Genomic DNA, 21,203 nt, shown 5'->3' with positions numbered 1-21,203 from the left:
TGTGCAAGAATTAGTAATTTCAAAAAAAATCAAAATTTCATAAAGAGTCCTGTCTTCCCTTTTGAATGTCATTTCTGTATTTCAGCATTCCTGTGTGTCTTCAGTTTGTATAGGCACTTTGATCAGAAAGGAGGAACATATACCATGTTGGCTGCTTGGCATAAACTGTGGAGGTTGAAGTTTTTAAAGTCAAACACTTCAAGTTGAATTTATTTTGCTTTCTGGTGATGCTTTTGAGTTCATGGACTCTTATATATTCAGTTTTAATGGAGTGATTCAGGAGCACTGAGAATTCTCTGTGAAGTTTGTGATCTGTACTGTTTTTGTGAGTCTTGTGGGAGTACTATAAATATTCATAGTACTCTAAAGCAAAGATTAAATTTTGAAGTCCAGCTTTCTCATTTTAGAATTTGAAGTATTTCTTTTGCAGGAGAATGACAGTGGACTTCAGACAAATAAATGCACATATTAGAACAATTGTAACCTCTGATGTATCATGCTTAATACTTTTAAACTCTTCAGGGATAGGCACTACCTTGCTAGTCTTTTATAGAGAAAGTAGGCTTTTTAAAGGCAGTATCTGAACACTTCTTTTGGTGTCTGATATGCATTAAGACTTCTGTGCAGGGAAGTGAAACATCTGGAGCTGTGGTTACAGGCTTTCAAGTTAGTGGATTATTAACAGGTACATCATACAATCTGTTACTATGTTAGGTGATGTACTTTGTTATGTGCATTAAAAATAAGTTCTAGTAAATGAATTTTGAGATAAAATATGTTATCTTAAATGCTTGGATATGATAACCTGTTATGAAGGGAAGGTAAAACATGTTTTCTAAAACTGCTTTTTTTTTTTTTTGCTTCACACATGGGGAATACAAGAATATACACCTGCTATCACCCAACTACCTACTACCTACCTAATGGGGATCTGTTGTAGTTATACTTCTTTTGGATAATTTTCTTTGTTTTTATGTATATTCACATGTAGATAAGAAGCAAACACACTTTTCCCCTACTCACACTTTCCTTTCTTCCTTGTGCAGGGAGGAGGGCTTTGATGTTCTCTGTGTCATTGCATTGCACCCTCTGCTCAGCAGGTTATTCACTGCTATCATTAAGTCACTTTAATAGTGCTTCTGTACACAGTTAGTTTCTCACCCTGTGAGTCTGAACTGCATTTCAGTTATGGAATCTAGACTTGTGTTTGACTTTAAAAGACCTTGACTTTTGCAGAATTCCTCTAGCACCATGTTAACAAGCTGATCTAAATCACTGATCTAAATAGTAAAACTAAAAACAGTTTTACTATTTAATACTTTACCAACCCTGATGTATTCTGCATGCTCAGTTAATTTATTTGAGACATTTTCAATAATTATTTTCAGCACTTTTTGACAGAAATATGTGTTAATTTCTGCTGTTTGTAAGCATTGACTTAAACCCACAGTTTTTTACATTACTTCTCCCATATTTGTCTCTCAGGTGGGTATATGAGAGACTAGAAAGTAGTAAGAGCTAATATAGGTGAGATTAAGGGTTTGGATTTTAAAAAAAAACTTTACAGAATGAAGACAAAAGAATTTTCACTGAATAAATCATGGAAGTTGATTATAGTCTCCCATAATGGAGAAACCATTGTAAAAAGATATTCAAATATGGATTAAAAAACCTTGTGATGATACATTGAGAAATATTGCTAGATTTTTTTCTCAAAGATATGTGATTTCATAAATCAGAAAAACCAAGTTTCTAACAACATGAGACCAAAGAATTCTCATATGAGACAGCTGAAGGATGTTTTTTTCATGGAGGAATTGTAAATCAAGAAATTGTTTACTTCTACCTGTACTGTTTGTAAGTTGTTAGAAAACTGTAACAGAACTGGAAACTGAAAATAAAGGTGACTTGAGAATGCTATAATTTAAGTCAGGTAAAGGACTAATGTGTACTTTTTTCCCCCGGAAGATAAATAATAGAGACAGATAATAAACTCACAAATATGAAGATGACTGGATTTAATATGGATATGACCTGATGCTTTTTCAGTTTAGTAGTTCAAGTAGTATCTGGCATTTGTGTTCAGAAGATGGAATTCTCAATAGCCATCATGCTGAGCTGAAAGGTCTTTTAAATAACACAGTGAGGTGTCTCCTCCTCTTGTCCATTTCAACTACTGAAGCATCTAACATCAGGCTTAGTAATGTTACTCCTTTTGAAAATGAGACATGAATCACTCTTTGAAAAGGTGGTTTGAAGAGGCATGATATATGCTTTTATTTCTTCTGAGAAATAGTTTAGTATTCACTGTTAAGATGTTATGATGTTTTCATGAGGTTTATATAATTTCAGCAGTTTGAGTCCTTCAGTATAGAGAAAGAATAAGCCCATGTAGAAAAAAGACAATGAATGACCTTCCCAATGTTTTAGTAAAAAGCTTGTAGCAGCATCGCTGTCTTCTGAAGCAGCCACAATGAAGACAGGCAGCATCCTTTTTGAATTTCTATCTGTCTACTGTTCATAAAAGTCCTTTTTTGCTATACCAGTATTTTATACTTAGATGTGAATCTAAAATATCTCTGTGAAATACTTTCTTTAACCTCTTTTGCCATTTGCTGACTGGCTTGGAATTTATTCTTCACTTGCAATCATGCAACTTGTTCGAGTGACGATGCAATTTGTAATTAATCCTTTGCACAATTCCTGCTGAGGATGGTGTTGTACGAAAGAGAAAAAATATTTAACTTCTGTCTTTTAGATTTCGTAAGTGTAGGGATTCCAGCCTGATCTGGCTTTAGTTGATTTAGTGGAAGTTTTTGATTTTTTTTCTTGTCTTTTTTTTAAACTGCTTTTAATTTACCTCTGAATCTGAATGGTTGAGGTTGCCAGGGAAGTCTGGGTGTCATCTGGTCCAACCACCTGCTCAAGCAGAGCTACCAAGACTCAGGTGTCATGGATCATGTCCAGGTGACTTTTCAGTATCTCCAAGGATGGTGAGTGCACAGCCTGACTGGGCAACCTGTACCAGTGCTTGGTCACCCTCACAGGGAAAAAGCTTTTCCTGATAGTCAGGAGGAACCTTCAGTGTGTGCCCATCACCTCTGCTCCTGTCTCTGGGCACCACTGGGAAGAGACTGGCTCCATCTTCTCTGCACTCTCTGCCTTTGGTTTCCTGGGTGCTCCTTCTTGCCATTCTTGAAGACAGGAGTAATGTTGCTTTCCTCCAGTCTTTGGGCACTTCTCCTCATCACCACGATCCTTCAAAGCCCTTTAAGTGTGGCCTTGCAGTGACAAAAGCCAGCACTCATGGGTGCATCCCACCAGGGCCCATGGACTTAGATATGTCTGACTGGTTTAGGTATTCTCTGAGCTGGCCCTGTTTCCAGAAGAGACAATCACTTCCCTGATTGTGCTGGCCACATTGTCTCTGATACAAGCCAAGATGCCTTCAGAGAGGCACTCCAGCATGCTGATTTCCCAGGAAGGATTTTGGGGACTTCTGTGTGATTGTGCCTTGTAGGTACTTCCTTGCTTGTCTACAGATGTTGGAGGTGATCCAGGTTTATTGATTTCTTAGACTTTTTTGAAAATCCTTCCATGTGACATCATTCCTGACAGCTACTCCCTGACAAGGCTGCTGTTGATTCTCTCAGTCCCCTTTTATTCTTAGCCAGAAGCTCCTTAATTGTTCAGCTGTCTTCCTGGCAAAGGTACCTCTGCTGCCCTTCTCATCCAGACCTCATCTCTCCCAAGCAGACACAGATCTGAAAACAGGGTCAGAGAACCCCAAACACCAACTCTGAGGCCAATTATTTATCTATACTAGCAGTGTCCTCCTCTCACAGTCTTATCCCCCTCATTGGTAGATAGAAGAGGACACCACCTGTGACCCTGATTACCTGTAGAATTCTGCAGTTTTGATGCAGTCTGTGCTGCCTCTGGCAGTATCACTGATCCCCACATGGAAGTATAACAAGGGATAGTAGCCATTGAGTTCCAGAAGTTCCTCTACTACACCCAGGATTTAGGGCTTTGCAAGGCAGCAAACATCTCTAGATGATGGGTCAGGGACTCCAAGTCTTATTTCCTGAATCACAGTTTCTGTCTCTTGAGCTCATGGTCATATCAGCTTGGTTTGAAGTAGCTGTAAAGTGGTAGATGTCAGGGAAAAAAACCTATGAATGTTAAGACTGTAAAAATTAGTATCTTGAAGAGAGCAGAAAGTTGCTTGTTGAATTCAGACTACATCCATAAGAAAAACTCATAGGAATGTGTGGAATTCAATGAATTACTACTTTTAAAATTAAATAATATTTTCATGGTTGGAATGTCCAAAAAATTTATCAGTATTAAGGCCATTCATTGATAACTGGCAAATTTACAAAGTATGCACTTATATTTTCTTCAGAACATTATATTGCAGAGAATAGATATAGTTCTTCAAACTCAGGTTTTAGAAAATACTGTATTTAGAAAATATGAAATAATAAAATATTATCTATATTATATATTATATAAAATATGTATTATTTATCTAATATATAAATTAGCCTAATAGGTATTTACAATATATGCTATTAGGCTGGCCAACTTCAGCATAAACCTTATTTGGGCCCTTCAAGCTGACTGTACAGAATGAACAGATGTTCAAGTATTGCACCTGTGTTTTCCACTAATCAATAGTGTCCAAAGATTGAAGCAATCCTGGGGGAACCAGTGATGTGACAAGATCATCTCACACAGGCCAGAGATGCCTGGTGTACATGGAATCCCTCACAGGTTTTAGGTATCTAGTGCACATTGCAGGCACAGCTGAGGCTCTCCTAGATGTAAGATTACTGAGTTGTTTTCCCTTCTTACATTACTTAGTTTCCTTTATGCCTTAAGCTAAAGGCCTGTGGTGGATTGACCTTTTCTGGCTGTCAGATTCCAACCCATCCAAGGTCAACCCACTGCTCTGTCTTTAAGCACCAAGATCTTTGTCTTGAAAATTAAAAGATAGGGAGTGGTATGGCTAAAACTTGGACTGAACATTGCCAGAGTGAAATAACTGTGGGGATTCTTTTGATGTTCTTGTGAGGTGAAAGGGCAAGGAGTGGAGCTTTACCTTGTGTGTGGGTGTTGTAAAAAATTCCCTTTCTCAGGATTTTTATGTCACTTTGACTTTAGTATGGGAAATATTGGGGATTTTTTGTTAATGTTAATGAAGTTTGTGAAGAATATTTGATGAATATATATTTTATTGACTGTTCTGAAGTAAGTGTTTCACAGAGGTGATGGTGGAATGCTCTGGGTGTGGATGTCCAAGTGTTGGCAGTGAAGGTCTCCAGTATCTGTGAGGAGAGGACAGACCTGCCCTGTGCCAGACACAGCTCCAGACCCACCACAGGGTACAGCCTCCATCAGCAAAGCGTGTCAGTACCTCTGGCAGAATGGGTTTTCAGAAAGGGTAAAATTCTGCCTGACAGTCTAAAGGCTAAAAACAGAGGAGGAACCATCCTATGAAAACCCTGGTCCTTGATGAAGGAATCAGAGAAGGCATTCTAGTCACTGGAGCAGGTTGGGAAGACCACAGTGGAGGAAGAATTTCCCTGAAACTTGTGTGGGATCTCTCCATAGTAGGTGGATATTTTCAGGAGGAACTGGAGCCTGTGGGGGATCCACACTGGAAGAGTTCCTGACATGCCGTGGCTTGTGGCTCTCATGCTGGAGCAGGCAAAACATGTGAGAGGGAGAGAATGACAGGGAGGAAACATCATGGACTTCTCTCACTATCCAACTCTATTTTAATTGGCAACAGATTAATTTAATGTTCCCAAAGTCAGGTCTGTTTTTCCTGTAATGAAAATTGGTAAGTGACCTCCCTGTTTTTATCTTCACTGATAATATTTTATATTTCTCGTCATGTTCTGTTGATGAGGAAAAATGAGAGATCAGCTGGGTGGAGGCCAAAGTCAACTATTGCAAGGCCTTAATTTCTTTAGTTGGATCATTTGTTTCAGATGTCGGTAGTTTTTTAAAGTTTTCCTAGCAGGACAGAAAGCGCCTTACCACTGGGAAGGTTTAACTCTTGTGGAGTTGAAGTAGTCAATGACTGCTATAGGAGTCCTTTTTTTGTGTAGATGTATAGGTTTTTGTAGAAAGTTTGTCAGGTGTACAATTGTATTCTAACATAGGTTTAGAACTGATTAAAGTTTAGTTATTAAACTAGAATGTCAGGAATTGATTGTCTGATGTCAGTTCATGTTTGTACGTGTTTCCTTTCTTAAAAGCAAACCAGAGCCTTACAAAAAAAAATTTCTTGAATCTCATATTAATAGACTCTTTGAAGTTACATGGTGTTCCCTAAGTTTCAGAGGAACTTGTTACAGTAATTCTAGAATTGCTTTATTTGTCTGTAACCTTTTTATTTGCATTGACAAGTGAAATATGTCCTTCCTTGTGCAATTAGTGTGCTGGGAAACAGGAAATTTATAAGAAGCTTTGTTATAGCAGTTGGCTGTGTTATCAACATTTTTGCTGACAGCTTCTTTCAGTTCCTTTTGTGATTTTGATGTTTGCCTCTATCTCTCTCATGCTGTCATTACTTCTTTCTCCGTTTATTTCCTTCATTTCCTGCATTCCCCTCTCTAGTTTACTGTGTTGTTCTGTATAATCCTCTTCAAACCCTCCTGCCCAATGCCATTGTGAGCTGCCATAATTTTTGTGACTTAAGGCTCTTAATCCTGCTGTTTATCTAATCAATGTCAGTTTTCTCAGAACAGAGCCTGCCAAATGCTCCTTTTCCTGGCAGCTGTGTCTTGGGTGTCCTAGTGTGATTTGAAACTTGCTCTCATTTGTCAGTTTTCTATTCATTTGGCACATCATCCCTCCCTCTGTAATGAACAAGCTGATCCATTTTATGTGAAAACAGCTTTACTTTTTAATAGCAGAACTGTTTCTGTGAATTCATGTTGTATATTCCTTTAATTTTTCTTTTTTAGATGCTGGATGTCTATGACATTCTTCCTTTTGATAATCCAGATGGTGGCGTTTGGAAACAAGGATTTGATATCACATACAATGAAAATGAATGGGACGGTGAACCACTTCAAGTTTTTGTTGTGCCTCACTCACATAATGATCCAGGTAATATGTTAACTGAATTGATTTGAGGATCTAGAGAATTTTGAATTAGGAAATGCATTGCCATTTCTGTTAAGATTTGGATTTTTTTGAAACATACCAGTTAATATGTTAAATTTAAGTCTAGCAAGGCAGTGAAACAGATGTTTGATTTAAGTGCCATTGACTTTCAATGACAACTGTTATGATACAAGTTGTATGTCTACTGAATTTATTAACTGGAGCAGAACTTCAGTGTTGAAATTGAAAAGTGATGAAATTCTGGTAACACATTCAGTTTATACATTGCTGCATTAAATACCATCAGTTCTTATTTTGATTTTTTTTTTTGGACTGTCATAGATATTTAATCCTCAGCCTGTGCTAAAGAAATGTGCTTTTAGAAGATGTGACAATGGCAAATCAGAAGGTTTTGGCACTTTGTTCAAATTTTTTTGTGCACACCCCCAACCTATAGTAGGATAATGAAAAGTCTAGATTTAAACAGAAATTTAAGTATACCTACATAATTTCATTTCCACCCAAGTGGGTTTACAGCGTAATAAGCAAAATGGAGAACTGTTCCTTTATTTTGGAATGACTTCTTGATAAAATTTACCAAGAGGTGAATTATATTGCTACACTGTGGTCCTGGTACATGTACACTGACTATGAGAATGTGCTCTCTTGTGAATATTACCTGGGAGGTGGGCGAATCCTGTAGACTAGGGGAATTCAAAGATGTATTGGGACATTCCTTGTTTAAGAGAATAGGTGTTGTGTACAGTAGATTAGTTTCTAGGTCTTTGGGTAACGCTTACAGCTTGGCTGTGGGTAGGAGCATTTGGGCTATATGGTACCTGAAACAAGAATGTGTCTGGTGAGTGTACTGGCCAAATATCATCCGTTTAGGAGATAATGTTTGGTTTTTTGATGGAGTGGTATGACGTATGATGTGGATTATCCTACATTTCATGGGCTGTCTGATGGGGCAGATAGTGTGATGCATTGCTACATATACCCTGAAAGCATGAAGAAAACATGGTGGGGGAGGAAAGGGGAGGGGGAAGGAAAGGCATGGCTAGGCATTCCTGTAGTTAAATTTTGTAATGATGGCTTTTCAGGCCATAAATCTCGGAGAGATGCCGAGTAGGAATTTATGATAGAATTTGTTTTATTTTTAGGGTGTGTTTTGTTCTAGGGGTGTTGGCAGTTGCATCTAACCCCTCCCTTTACTATGGGGTGTTGGGGCTAGTTGTAGCAGCGGTTGACTAGTAAGTTTAGGGGTCTCCTTTGTGTCTTTGTTGCTTGTTATGGTTTATTTAGGGGGGATGTTGGTAGTGTTTGTTTATTCAGTGTCATTGGTAGTGGATCGCTATCTGGAAGCTTGGTCTAATTGGGGTGATTTTGGTTATGGTCTTGGGATAGGGTTGGTTGTGGTGGTGGGGCTTGTTACAGGGGGTGTGTTGGGGTTATTAGTGGATGAGAGGGGATGGTGAATAGTGGGGGTTTGTTGTCAGTCTGGTCGGATTTCAGTGGGGTGGCTGTGTTGTATTCAGAGGGAGTGGGGTTGCTTTTGGTTGGGGGGTGAGGATTATTGTTGACTCTGTTTGTGGTGTTGGAGCTTGTGTGAGGGTTGTCTTGGGGGGCGATTCGGGCTCTTTAGCGGAAGGGTCAGGAAGTAGTTTAGATAAAAATGCCAGCTTTGGGAGTTGGAGATGAGGGTTTGAATCCCTTCTTCCTGAGACAGGATGGTAGGGTAACTCTAAGAAGGGCTTTAGTCTTCAATCTTTGGCTTACAAGCCCAATGGTTTTATAAACTATTAGAGTTAATTAGAGTTTGAGTAGTTTATTCTCTAGGGAGGCTGCAAGGGGGAATAAAACTACGATGATTTTGAAGTAGGGAAATGAGGCTAGTTGGCCATTGATGATGAATGGATGTTCTACTGACTGGCTTCCTACTCAGGTTAGGATGAGGACGTTGGCAACTAGTGTTCAGAATAGGATTTGTGATAGAGGGCAGAAGGTTATTGATGTCAGTTTTGATGTGTGTAGCAATGGAGTGAGGAATAGGACGAGAATTGAAGCAGCTAGGGCTGGTACGCCTCCTAATTTGTTTGGAATGGATTGGAGGATGGCGTAGGCAGATAGGAAGTATCATTTGGGTTTGATGGGTGGGGGAGTCACTAGTGGGTTAGCTGGTGTGAAGTTTTCTGGATCACCTAAGAGGCTGGGGGAAGAACAAACATTATCTCCTAACCAGCTGGGAGCACTGGATGTTGTCATAGAAAGTCACAATTAAAGTGATATTAAATTTTACTACTGTATATCTCTCTAAAATTTAATTTGTTGTATGAAGTACTGTGAATCTGAGTGAAGGTATAAACATAAATGGCTTTTATTTGCATGTATATAGCATTTTCCAAGAAAATGAATGCTGGAATGTGTAATTACTATATTACTGTCCAATTATGACAGGTAAATTAATGCAGTATATATATGGTAAAAATATTCAGAGCAAATAATCACAGTATAGACCTAGATTTGCCTATTTATTGAACTATCTTTGAACCCATGTCTGTCTATTTCCTCTCTGGTTGTAGTTCTTCTAAAGACTTCCCTTGAAAGAAGCAACTCTGGCGCATAATGAATCAAAGCATCCTAAAGCAATATACAGAACTTCTCATTCTCTTGGGTCTGCTAGAATGGGGTGTGGAGTTTCTGTCTCCCTTTTTTCTGCTGAAGCTGTTGGGGTCACATCCTAACTGGTACAGCACTGTTGGCAGTCCACTAGAGGCCAGTGGCCTGGTGTCACATCTGCCCTCCTGGAATGTCTTCACCTGAACTGAGCAAACACCCTGTGCATAATGTAGGCTGAGGTAACTTCTGAGGCACAGGAGGTTTAGGAACTGTAGGGAAATATCCTGAGGTAAGCTTTGAAGAGATTTGCTGATAACTTCACCTGTGTCTGTTCAAGTCATGAGGTACTTTTTCTGCAGGTTCTAGTGATTTCAATGTATGTGAAAGATATTTACCAAGAAATGGGGTCAGTAAAGGTGTATTAGCTACAGAAGCTTCAAATTCTCATTAGATTTTATGTTTTCTCATCTGAAGCTACCTCCTCTTTAACTTTTCACATAACCATTTATGCTAGTGAGAATGTGTAGCTCAAAGGCAAAGAAAAGGCCTTGAAACAACTTTGTCTAGGGCATGGCATCCCTGCCCATCGTGTGGGGCTAGAAATTGCATGGTCCTTTGCAATCCAAGTCACTGTGTGAATCTGTGAAACAATCAGTAGGGAAGATGGTGGGTTTAAGTTCCACCTTCTTTTTTGGAGGATGAATGTGCTGGTGCTCTGAAACACTTTGTGATGCTAAATCTGGGTTCAATGCCTCTGTGTGAATTTAACCATGACCTGCAAACTTGGGATCTTTGTGCTTCTCTCTGCAGTAGCTAAAGTGTTTCCCTTTTGGGAAATGGGCTGAGAGTGGGTCTCCTTCAGACTTTTGATCAGTAGTGGCACAATTGCTTTAGTTGCTGGCAGTTGATAAAGATTTGAGCACCTCAGTGGCAGGTCTTAGTCTTCAATCATGGAGAAAAGTTTGGTTGTTGTGTGAGGTTGTAGCTGTCACAGATAGGTGGCAGTTCTGTGAGGAGCAGATTAAGGAGTGAGCACATCACCTACTGTGCTGGCAGAGCCCTTGTGTTGGCTCTCACCTGCTTCAGCTGTGGTGTTTTGTGGCTGCCTGAAGTGGAGGAGGCAGCTGAAATGCAAAGGGGAGGGCTCAGATCAGGGCTGGCAAGATTGTCAGCCAGCACAGATGGACTTGAAAGACGAGTTTGGGTATGACTGGAGGGAGGGAAAGTCACCTCTAGCATCTATTGATCTGTAATAATTTTGGTAATGGCTACTCATTAAATTATTTAAAAATTGAGGCGTGAGCTTTCTAAAATATGTGTGTACCAGTATCTCACTGCTGAGTGTGGTGGTTACAGACCTAGTACAAGCAGCACTTTAGTGGAATTGAAAGTGACTGAAGTAGATTTTTCTCCCACATGCAAGTGTATGGGCACAAAGGTCAGAACCAAACACTGCTTTTTAACACTTTATCAATTATCTATGACATTGGTAATTTTGCCTTACAGCCACTCATGTTAATCACCTTTTATTATTTAAGACACTCTCCATTCCTCAGGAGGAAATCTATAAAGACAGTGTTAAGATACAAGGAAACTTAACCATAAAATTTGATGCTGTTAATACACCATGTGTATTAACATGGAGTTTCATGTACATTTTCGGTTGACAAGGTCTGGATATGTTTTTCTGGTGATTTCTTCACCAGAAGAGAGATTGCTTAAGCTCTTTTCTGACCCACCAAAATACAAGAAATGGGCAGCTCACAAGTTTTTCTTGACATGCTGAATGAGGGAAATTAGAACTTTATTCCTGGCTTATATTTCAGTATTTTTGTGTTTGCAGAAGAGGTGCAGTTCCTTTGGAGATCAAGAGAACTGTTACAGAAAGGACACTTTTGACTGCTCATCAGTAGAAATTTTCTTTCTATCTTAGCTATGATGGCAGCAGGTTTGGTACGTACAAAAGCAAAACCAGGCCTTGCATAGGACTTAAAATGTAAGAAGTTTATAATTATAATTTTGGTAGTACCTCACAGATCATGGCAGATTTTACTTTTTGTGAAATGTGCAATCATTTGAGTTTTTAGTTATGCTTATGAAATTAAGCCTGATAAATCAAATCATTCTTGTTTTACCTTGAGCGGAGATCTTTTACAAGTTAAGGTATGCATTGGAAAAGTAAATACACTGTCTTACTTTTTAAATTTCAGTGTATTTTCATCTACCTTAATTATTTTATTTTGGTATATATTTTGCGGAACAAGAAGCTCATCTGTCTAACTCCTTTTGAATCAGAATGAATGCTCTAACACAAGAATGTTTTTTCATTTTTCTGTTTCACATAGTCAAATCAGGGAAAGAAAGCCCCCTGAAACAATCTTATACAGCTTTAATTTTAATTTGAGATTGCCTTACCATCAGGTTTTTCAAGTTTTATTTCACAGTCTTGGGTGTGAGTCATTCATCTTTGTTGAAAAGATACTTTTTGGTGAAGTTAGCACTGGAGTGTTATGTCAGAAACATCCATAAAATATTAACTTGTATGTCAGTTCTGTATTTTACATCATAGAATGATGCAGTACTTCTAAATTAAAAAAAAAAAAAAAAAGATGTATGTATTCCCTACTTTAAAAAAGGGACTTTTAAGTGCTGAATCTACAAAGGAGCTAATCCAAGTTACTTTTATGTGTAATCCTACTTACTAAAATATAAGTTGAAACTTAGCTTTTGGATTTATTTCTGGTAATTGTCTTATTGTTATTGCCTGAGTATGATCAATTAAACACACATGCACATCATTCTAAGTTCTTTAGAGCTCTTCTTTTAGAGGTAAGAAGTCATGGCTACATGTCCTTTAGTTTGTTTGTGGGTTTTGTTTGTATTTTGTGGAGCTTGGATGTAATTAAGAGCAAGAATATCCTCACAGTTTTTGACACCTTTTTTTTCTTCAGCAGCTATCAAAACAGCCACTTAAGTCTTCTCACAGGAGCTAGTTAGTTGAGAATCAATCATAAATGTAAAAAAAAGAAGAAGAAAAAAATTACAGATATTTTTCACTAACTTGGGTGTACATTTTGAAGACCAAGAAGTGATGTTCCACTAATATATTTGCAAAGAGAATGCTTTTATTTTCTGGAAAACTGTATAGTGCTAGCTGAAATTTATTGGTTTTATTTAATACTGACATAAAATGAGTAAATTACTCAAGTTTCTTGTGTTGCAGGAAGTGTCACTGATGGGTGAATTTTAGACTCAGTGAAATTAATTATGATCTCCTGAAAAGTGAATCAGAGATGCAAACTTCTATCAAAAATGCATTAGTCTAGTATATACTGGCATAATATTTCGGAAATTCATGAGATGATCTGCCTCTTATTAAAACAGACTTCATCAGAAACAAGAAATTTTTTAAAAGGCACATTTCCTCTTAAATAGTGGAGGGTGACTTGTGGAAGTAAGCAATTGAAAAGCCTATTTCATTTTATTTCAATAGTTATTTTAAACCAAAAGACAAGAATGCAAATATAAAAAACCGCCCCAAGAGTCTTGCAGTTGTACATAAAGAGTGCCTAAATACTTTTGTTAGAAATGGATTTGTGATGATCAAATTGTTAAGTGCTTTTGTTTCTTTCAAAAGTTCCTTTTTGAATAACACTTAATTTGTCAGCTTCTGTTCTGATTTTGTCCTGCAAAGTTCCCTTTATGTCTACATCTCTGTCAACCATGCCAAGACACAAGACTGCCTTTCTGTAGTGCAAGGAGCTGATAGAGCTTCAAGAAAGAATTTGAACTTTAAAATGTAGACAGGAATAGTGGCAAATCAGTTAATAAAATATTTCAGGATTTTTTGCAGAGCAATGAGTTTTATTGATATTCAGAGATGATTCTTGGAGTCGGCTGTCAAGCCAAGTAAATTTACATTACAGTGGGGGAAAAAAATCGATTAAACAAACAGCTGCATAATGATGATAAATCTCATGGAGGTGGGGAGAGACAGCAATTTTCCACTCTTTTGAGGACAAGTGTGAGAGAGAGGATCAAAAGGCAAGCAGCTCAGCAGTGTGTACCCTCTGTTGTTATCACACAGGCTGGCAGAAAATGAAAGTATCTAGCAAAGTCCTCAACATGTATTAAGTCAAGCCTAGCATAATAATGTGAAAGACAGTAGTATTTTTTCTCTTGTTTAGAGGGTTGTTAAACATTGGAATGGTGGAGTCACCATCCCTGGAGATTTTAAAGGAAAAACTGCATGTGGCACTTGGTGTCATGATATGATTTCTAAGGTGGTGGTTAGTCAGAGTTATTGTAAAAGATATCTGATAATTTCAGATATCTTTTACAACCTTAGTGATTCTGTGATCTTGTGACTTTTATGTTGACAAAGGGCTTTATGTACATTTAAACCACCAAGTGTTATTTTGCTGTTAATAGCATACTTGGTCTTGGTAATCGCAGCCTTAAACTATTGCAATTTTTCCATGTGTAAACTGTCTTTGTATTGAAAGTTTCCTGTTTGAAATGCACTGGTAAACCTTTTCTTTCAGCCTAGGAACAAATTCTAAGTTTGTGGACAAAATGAACTTGAGTTGAAGAGTCTTATGTTGCATTAGGGACTGAGGTGTGAAATAATACTCTAGCTAGCAGCTGTACATTGTTTTATCCATTATTTTGTTTAGTTCATTTTTAAAATATATTTTAATTTTTATTGTATATCTCCATGCAAACTTGACGAGTCTCTGTAAGTCATGGGGTTTAGAGCAGGACACTTGAGGAAGGGTGTGAAGGCGCTGGGCTGCACCCAGAGGAGGGCGGTGGGGCTGGTGGAAGGGCTGGAAGGGCTGTCCAGTGAGGGGCAGCTGAGGAGTTGGGGTTTGTCCATTTTGGAGAAAAGGAGGCTGAGGAGTGACCTCACTGCTCTCTGCAGCCTCCTGGGGCTGTTGTTTCAGAAGCAGTTGGATAATTCTCTTAACAACTTTTTTTTTTTTTGGTCAACCCAGACTGGTCAGGCTGTTGGTCTAGATGATCATTATAGGCCTTTTTCAGTGCAGAATGTTCTGTTCAATCACTCAATAACTAGATGTATGGTACTTACATTTCAGAGGGCTTTCTGTTGGCTTTCAGCGAAATATATGAATACTTGTAAACATTTCTTAGGACTCTCTGGAGTGTATTCAGTTCAGTGTGTTTACCATGTTACAATCTTCCTTAGCTTAATAAACTGAGTGTGTTCAAACAAAACAATCATTTTATTATAAAACTGTTTTTCCTACATCATACTGTATTCTTCTGTCAGCTACTTTGACATTTTAATCAGTGTTTCAGTTAGGCTGGTGTATTAATGTTTTTAAGAATGTTTCAAAAGAGTAATTTAATGTAAATTTGCTTTTATTGATGCAACATAAAATATTTTTAAATCGTTTATCATTATGATATTTTTCTGAACAGGAAAATCATAGGATGGTTTTAATTTATCCTCCTTTAGTTGTGTGCTAGGATGATACTGTCTCTTGCAGAAGAAATTTCTAGCATAAAGCTATAAACTGGTAGTCTAATACATGTGAATATTTGTAATGTAATTATCAGTAAAACATTCCCTTGATTTGTTGAAAAGTAAATGAGAATTGAGAAATAATAATTTGCTATGTGATCTTGAATCTTTGAGTGGAAGCATCTATTAAAAAAAACAACCCAGACTGGAGTGGGAAGAGGTCAGAAAGAAATCTTATTCATCATGTTTTTTTTTAGCCTTTAAACTATTGCATAGCAGTAATTTACTGGGTTTTTTTTATTAAGCTGTTTCGATTCCTCTACATAAAGTATGTTTTGATTTTATGCTTTAAGTCCTCATATTAACTACCTTGACATAATGCATTTTACCCCTTTTAGACAGATTAGACCCCACTTGTTGATCAGTACAGAAACTTGTATCAAAAGTGATGAGTCCTCTAGATGCTAAACATCTGTAAAAGAAAAAAGAATGACCCAAAACTTTTCCTCTGCAGTATTACAGTTTTATTTCTTCTTCTGCAAATTAAAAACAGTATTTCTGCATCTACCTAAGAAGAATGCTGGGGTTTTTGTATCCCTAAAAGAAAGTACAATATATTCTTTCTGAGTCAATAGTCAGACTTTATTTAATTATGAAGTTTTTTTAAACTAAATTTGAGAATTATTTTTTAGTAATAAAAGTTTCTGCACTTATGCAACTTCTTTGAAACAATATAATGTCATTGCATAGCAGTCTAATCCTGTATCCTATAAGCAGACTGGCACTATTAGAAAGGCAGTGGCTCTGCAGAACTGAATTGGTAAATCAGAGTGGAATTACAAATAAGTGTAATTATTTGGAGTGCTATCTTTACATAGTGTGGCAGCTTTCACAAAATCTTAAAATGGGCATATATGACAAAAGCTGGTAGGAGTAGGAATGTGACACTCTAGAGTAAGTAGTAAGTAACAGACTTGACTTTTTCAGCTATAGTTGAAAGATTTTATGTGATTTTTGTTTGAATAAAAATTTGTGAGTTTCTTTTGTGTTTAAGTACAAAGGGTTTATATGTATTCTCTAATGCAAGGTATTATGAAAAGGATAAAAATTTTAATTTAAGACCGTAAAGTCTGAAAATGTGGTTAAAATTACTTTTTCCTTTGCATCTCACTGAAGCACAATTATTTGAGTCCATGTATTCTCTTAATGAAATTTTCTACCGTACAAAGTGTAGAAGAACTAGGAAGGGAAAAGTCTAATTATTTCCGTATGTTTATACATTTAGAAAATAAAACATGTAATCTTTTTTAAAAAGAAACTCCTTGAAAATTTATCACTTCAAGCTGTCCATGACACATAAAGCTTTTTGGGAATAGTCTTTGCTTAGCTTTTTCTGGGGAATGAGAAGGAGCCAGTTCTCTCAGGGACTGTTCTCTAATGAGACTAAAAAGCTAGTTCTCTTAACAGGCTGCATTTATATTTTCTTTTTCCTAGGTTGGCTGAAGACTTTTGATGATTACTTCAGAGATCAGACACAGCATATTTTAAATAACATGGTTATAAAACTGCAAGAAGACAACCGAAGGAAATTTATATGGTCTGAGGTTTCCTACTTTTCAAAATGGTGGGACGGAATAGATAGCCAAAAAAGAGATGCTGTTAAAAGGTTTGAGTACTGAACTTTTCTTCTCTGTATCTTGTTTTGAGATTTTGTGTATTTGACTACGCTGTAAACTTGAGATTTAACTTGTGATGCAGAATTACTGGAAAAACCAACTAACTGCTTCAGTTCTGACTTTTTGGGCTTGGTTTGGTTTTCTCCCATTTGCAAAATAGGAATCTGCTCAGGGAAGTGGAGACAAATTCTGAGTTGTCTGAAAATTTGACTAAAAGTTCCCATGTACAACTATGAACATGTCATTCAAATTGTAACAGAGTAGCAAATATAATCTTGATTTGAAATCACACTAAGGAATTTCAATAAAATTAATACATCTTTCATACTAGCTATTTATATATGGTATTTTTTCTTTTTATAACACACATGAAGATTTTATGTGATTTTTATTTGCATAAAAAATTGTGAGTTTCTTTTGTGTTTTAGTACAAAGGGTTTTTATAAACATGCATCTGCTTTAATGGTAAAGTAGTATGTACTCTACACCCTTGCTCTTCTTAGCCATTTCTGAAATCATAAGTCAAAATGGAATATAGAAGTAAAAGGTTTGCCCAGGCATTGAGATAAGGAAGCAGGCTGCTTGGATATACTTGCACTATGGATCTAGTTTGGAGTTTTCAAAAATTGGGGATTTTTTTTTTCTTATTTTTCCTTGGCTTTTTTTCTTATTTTTACTTGGCAGTTCTTAGCTGATACTTGTGATAGTCTCCTTCTTGTGCCCCTCTTTGAGATGCATGTGTTGCAGTACGCATTAAGTCTGTGAGACCTTCACAGACTCAAAGGTTAGGTAAAGGTGGAAATTTTGGAATCTTGGCAAAAAGATACTTATTAAGAAAAATTATCTGCAGTGGGTGAGTATTATAGCACAGCTGTGTGGTTTTTTGACATAAAAATATCTCTTGGAACACAGTAAAGAGTAAATGACAGTCACTGGGGGAACTATGTCCTCTCTTCAGATGAGTCAGGTATTGGTTAAGCTGCACTTGAGACTGGAGAAGACTTGGAGAAGCTGCACTTGAGGTTATTTTTGTTGCATTATTTTCATTACTTTTATGGGTACCATCTGTGATGGGACTGAATTTTGATGAGTTCACAGTGGTTTTTTTTCTTGAATTCATTAAACACTTCCATGCTGGTGAACAGTGTAAGAGCTGAAACGGTAGGGACAACCTGGTGCTGGGAATATGATCTTTATCTTCACTGACAATGGAGAGGCTGGGTTGTCCTGTGACCTGGTTCAAGAAGGCATTTTGATGAGTGAGGTGTTCTGAAGTGTTTGTAAACACAATAAACTTCCAATATCTATCAGCTCTCTAAAACTCTAAAAAGAATATTAGATTAAAGGTGAGGAGATATTAGGGGAGATATTTCAAGCAGTGCTTGAAATGTGCAGTGCCTAAGCATCTTGCTTAGTTGGCCTTCAGTGCTGTGGTACATTTGTTTTATTTTTGTAATCTGTGCAGGAAACAGCTTTCTTCCTGATTTTTAAAAAAAATCTAATATAGCACATACAGTAGAACTAGTTTTCTTTGCACAAAGACATTAAATACTTCACTGTTCAGCAGTTCACTTTTTCCCTGTTTGATTAAAGAAATGTAGCCCAGTGATGGAAGTAGCAAAAACAATATAGATTTAGGAATCACGTTGCTGGTGATTGCTTGTTGAGTATACAGAAATTGATTTTAAGAGTGTGTTTTCATATGGAAGATTCTGAATATGATTTATATATTTGTCAGGTTAATAAAAGATGGACAATTTGAAATAGTAACAGGAGGATGGGTCATGCCTGATGAAGCTTCTTCTCATTATTTTGCTTTAATTGACCAGCTGATAGAAGGACACCAGTGGCTAGAAAAGAACCTTGGTATGTACATTAATCTAAAATCTAACTAAGTTAATACAATAAGCCAGTAAGAAAATACTTTTTTTTTGTTAAATTTCTGAGGTGCTTAGAAGGCTCTTTTTACTCAGCTTTCCTGAAACATTAAATCAGTTACAGGAAGCTGTTGGATCAAGTCTGGTATTTGCTATCCATGTTTGCTGATAAAGGTTCCTGGACAAAGTTATTTGAACAATTTTATGCCACAACATTTTGTCTTGATCAATGTAAGACATACATATAATATTGTCATAACCAAATACTAACACTAAGTTATGCTGAATTTTAGATCCCATGTCTGGTCTAAACAGCCTTTGCCTTTTCTGTCTTTTGAATATCATGACGAAATTCTTAAAATGACATAAAAATTGATACTTCTTTTATGTGTTTGGATCTGTTCTGCCTGCTCTGTGTTCATTATGTTCATTAGATTCTCTTCTGGAAGGCTTAAAAAAAATTTATATATGTAGCAGCAGTAGTACTTGTAGTTATAAAGCCTAAACCCATAGTAATGTTAGAATGGAGGAATTGCTGACTGCAGTTACATTGGCTGAACTGTTTTGCTGCCTTTGGAATGTTCTTTTGTTTAATTCCATAAGAAGAGAGAAACCTTTTTATACAGAAAATATTTGTACAGTGATTTTAATAATAAATTGACATTATTTCACCCAATTAACTGAAATGATTTTGGAAAGCTGTTTCACTGTTGTTCTTAGATTGCAATTTCCATAAACACAGCTTGACATAATTGGAGGGGGAAGGGAAGACCTAATAAAAGGGTAATGCATTCCTTACTGTGTTTTTTTTTTGGAAAGACAATAAAAAGTGCCAAAGGAATCATGTTGATGAATTAACAAGAGTTAGATGTAGCTTCTTTATTTACTTAGCATAAAGTTCAGTGCAAAGAGAGTATTAATAAACAGGATTCTATTGATCAACAAACAATAAATTAAAAAAAATAGTTCTGGAAAAAAAATTAACATTATTTAAATAATGGTGACATTTCAACAAGCTATTGCATTTATCTATGCACAGCTATTAATTTTCTTTCAAATTTCTTTTTTTTTCATTGTAATATCTGTAAATATCTACTTAAAGTGAAAGATAATGTGTATCAATTAATGATTACATGTAGAGAGGTTTGATGCAAATTTGAAACCATGTAGCAGTGAGTACTTTTTTAAAGTCTTTAACTTTTTTGGAATGCCTTACTTAAAAGATACTTTGTTTAACTGTTTCATTCTAGTTTTTTAATTCCAGGATTCTGCAGAAGGTTTAACACTTAACACTGGGTATATAATCTTGGAAATGTTGTCTTTAGTATTCTCATTTGAATTATTGGAGTAATCTTTGAGTGAAAATTAAAGCTTTTTCCTTTTGTCAACAGGAGTAAAACCCAAGTCTGGATGGGCAGTTGATCCATTTGGGCATTCACCAACAATGGCTTACCTTCTGAAGCGCACAGGATTTTCCAAAATGCTTATACAGAGAGTTCATTATTCAATTAAAAAACATTTTTCAACACAAAAGACGCTAGAATTTTTTTGGAGACAGAACTGGGGTATGTGTTCTTCCTTTATGTCAATTTATTTTGTTATTTTACACAGGTAAAATGTGAAGAGAACTTGAATAAGTACTGTGGAAATATTTCCAGACATGATTTATCAGAGTTTGTCTAGACCTGAAAATTTTAAACTTGCAATTCTGTTTAAAAAAAAGCCTTTCATCTATCTTAAATTTATGAGATTTTTTTTCCCCCCGCTCTTTGAATAACAGAAGGGGAAATGAGAATATTTGGGAGTTAGGAAGAGCACTAAATGTAAAACTGATATAATTGCCATTGTTCCTCTGATCTTCCTTTCTTTTCACTTATATTTTTGCTTTTACCTTCTCTTGTTTTTTCCATTCTCTCATATTCCTTGCAAAAGTGAAAGGGGTGAAAAATTCTTTTATTTAGTTTTACTTTTCTTCTTCCTCCTACTCCTTTATTTCCTACTATGTGGAAATAAAGTGTAGGAGGAGGAACATTTCAACTACTTCAAATATTGTGCTAATGAGGCAATGACAGGAGGGTGATTGGCTTTGGGTTTGGTTTTTTCATTGTTCTGTTTTGATGTTTGGTTTTTTAGAGTTGTTGTTTTAATCCACTCAAAGTTTAAAAGATGTTTATTATTATTGTGTTTTATTACGTCTAAAATTCTGAAAATCACAAGTTTTGTCTTGGTAAAACAAACCTAACATTTGTTCCTCTCTTTCCCAATCAGCTGGTGCTTTGCTAGAACATTCCAGTCTTGGTTGTATCTCTGTTTTACCCTCTTTGTACACATAAGGTACATACAAAAATAGACTCAAGCTATGGATAGTCAAAATAAGAAATTGTCTTGGTGTGGTAGCTTTCCAGTACAATCCTTGGA

At 36.5% G+C, this 21,203-nt stretch overlaps 1 protein-coding gene across 1 annotated transcript in view; it reads left to right on the top strand.

Annotated features, from left to right (window-relative positions):
• The window catches only part of MAN2A1 (mannosidase alpha class 2A member 1), a 104,854-nt gene that overhangs the window by 13,020 nt on the left and 70,631 nt on the right, over nt 1-21,203 (top strand). The window contains exons 3-6 of the mRNA XM_058823678.1: nt 6,984-7,128; nt 16,727-16,898; nt 18,647-18,774; nt 20,177-20,350. Of these exons, the coding sequence (XP_058679661.1) occupies nt 6,984-7,128; nt 16,727-16,898; nt 18,647-18,774; nt 20,177-20,350 (619 nt within the window). The remainder of the gene's footprint in view (nt 1-6,983; nt 7,129-16,726; nt 16,899-18,646; nt 18,775-20,176; nt 20,351-21,203) is intronic.

The sequence above is a fragment of the Ammospiza caudacuta genome, chromosome Z (assembly GCF_027887145.1).
Source record: "Ammospiza caudacuta isolate bAmmCau1 chromosome Z, bAmmCau1.pri, whole genome shotgun sequence".
Taxonomy (NCBI): domain Eukaryota; kingdom Metazoa; phylum Chordata; class Aves; order Passeriformes; family Passerellidae; genus Ammospiza; species Ammospiza caudacuta.
This window is presented reverse-complemented; position numbering and strand designations above follow the sequence as displayed.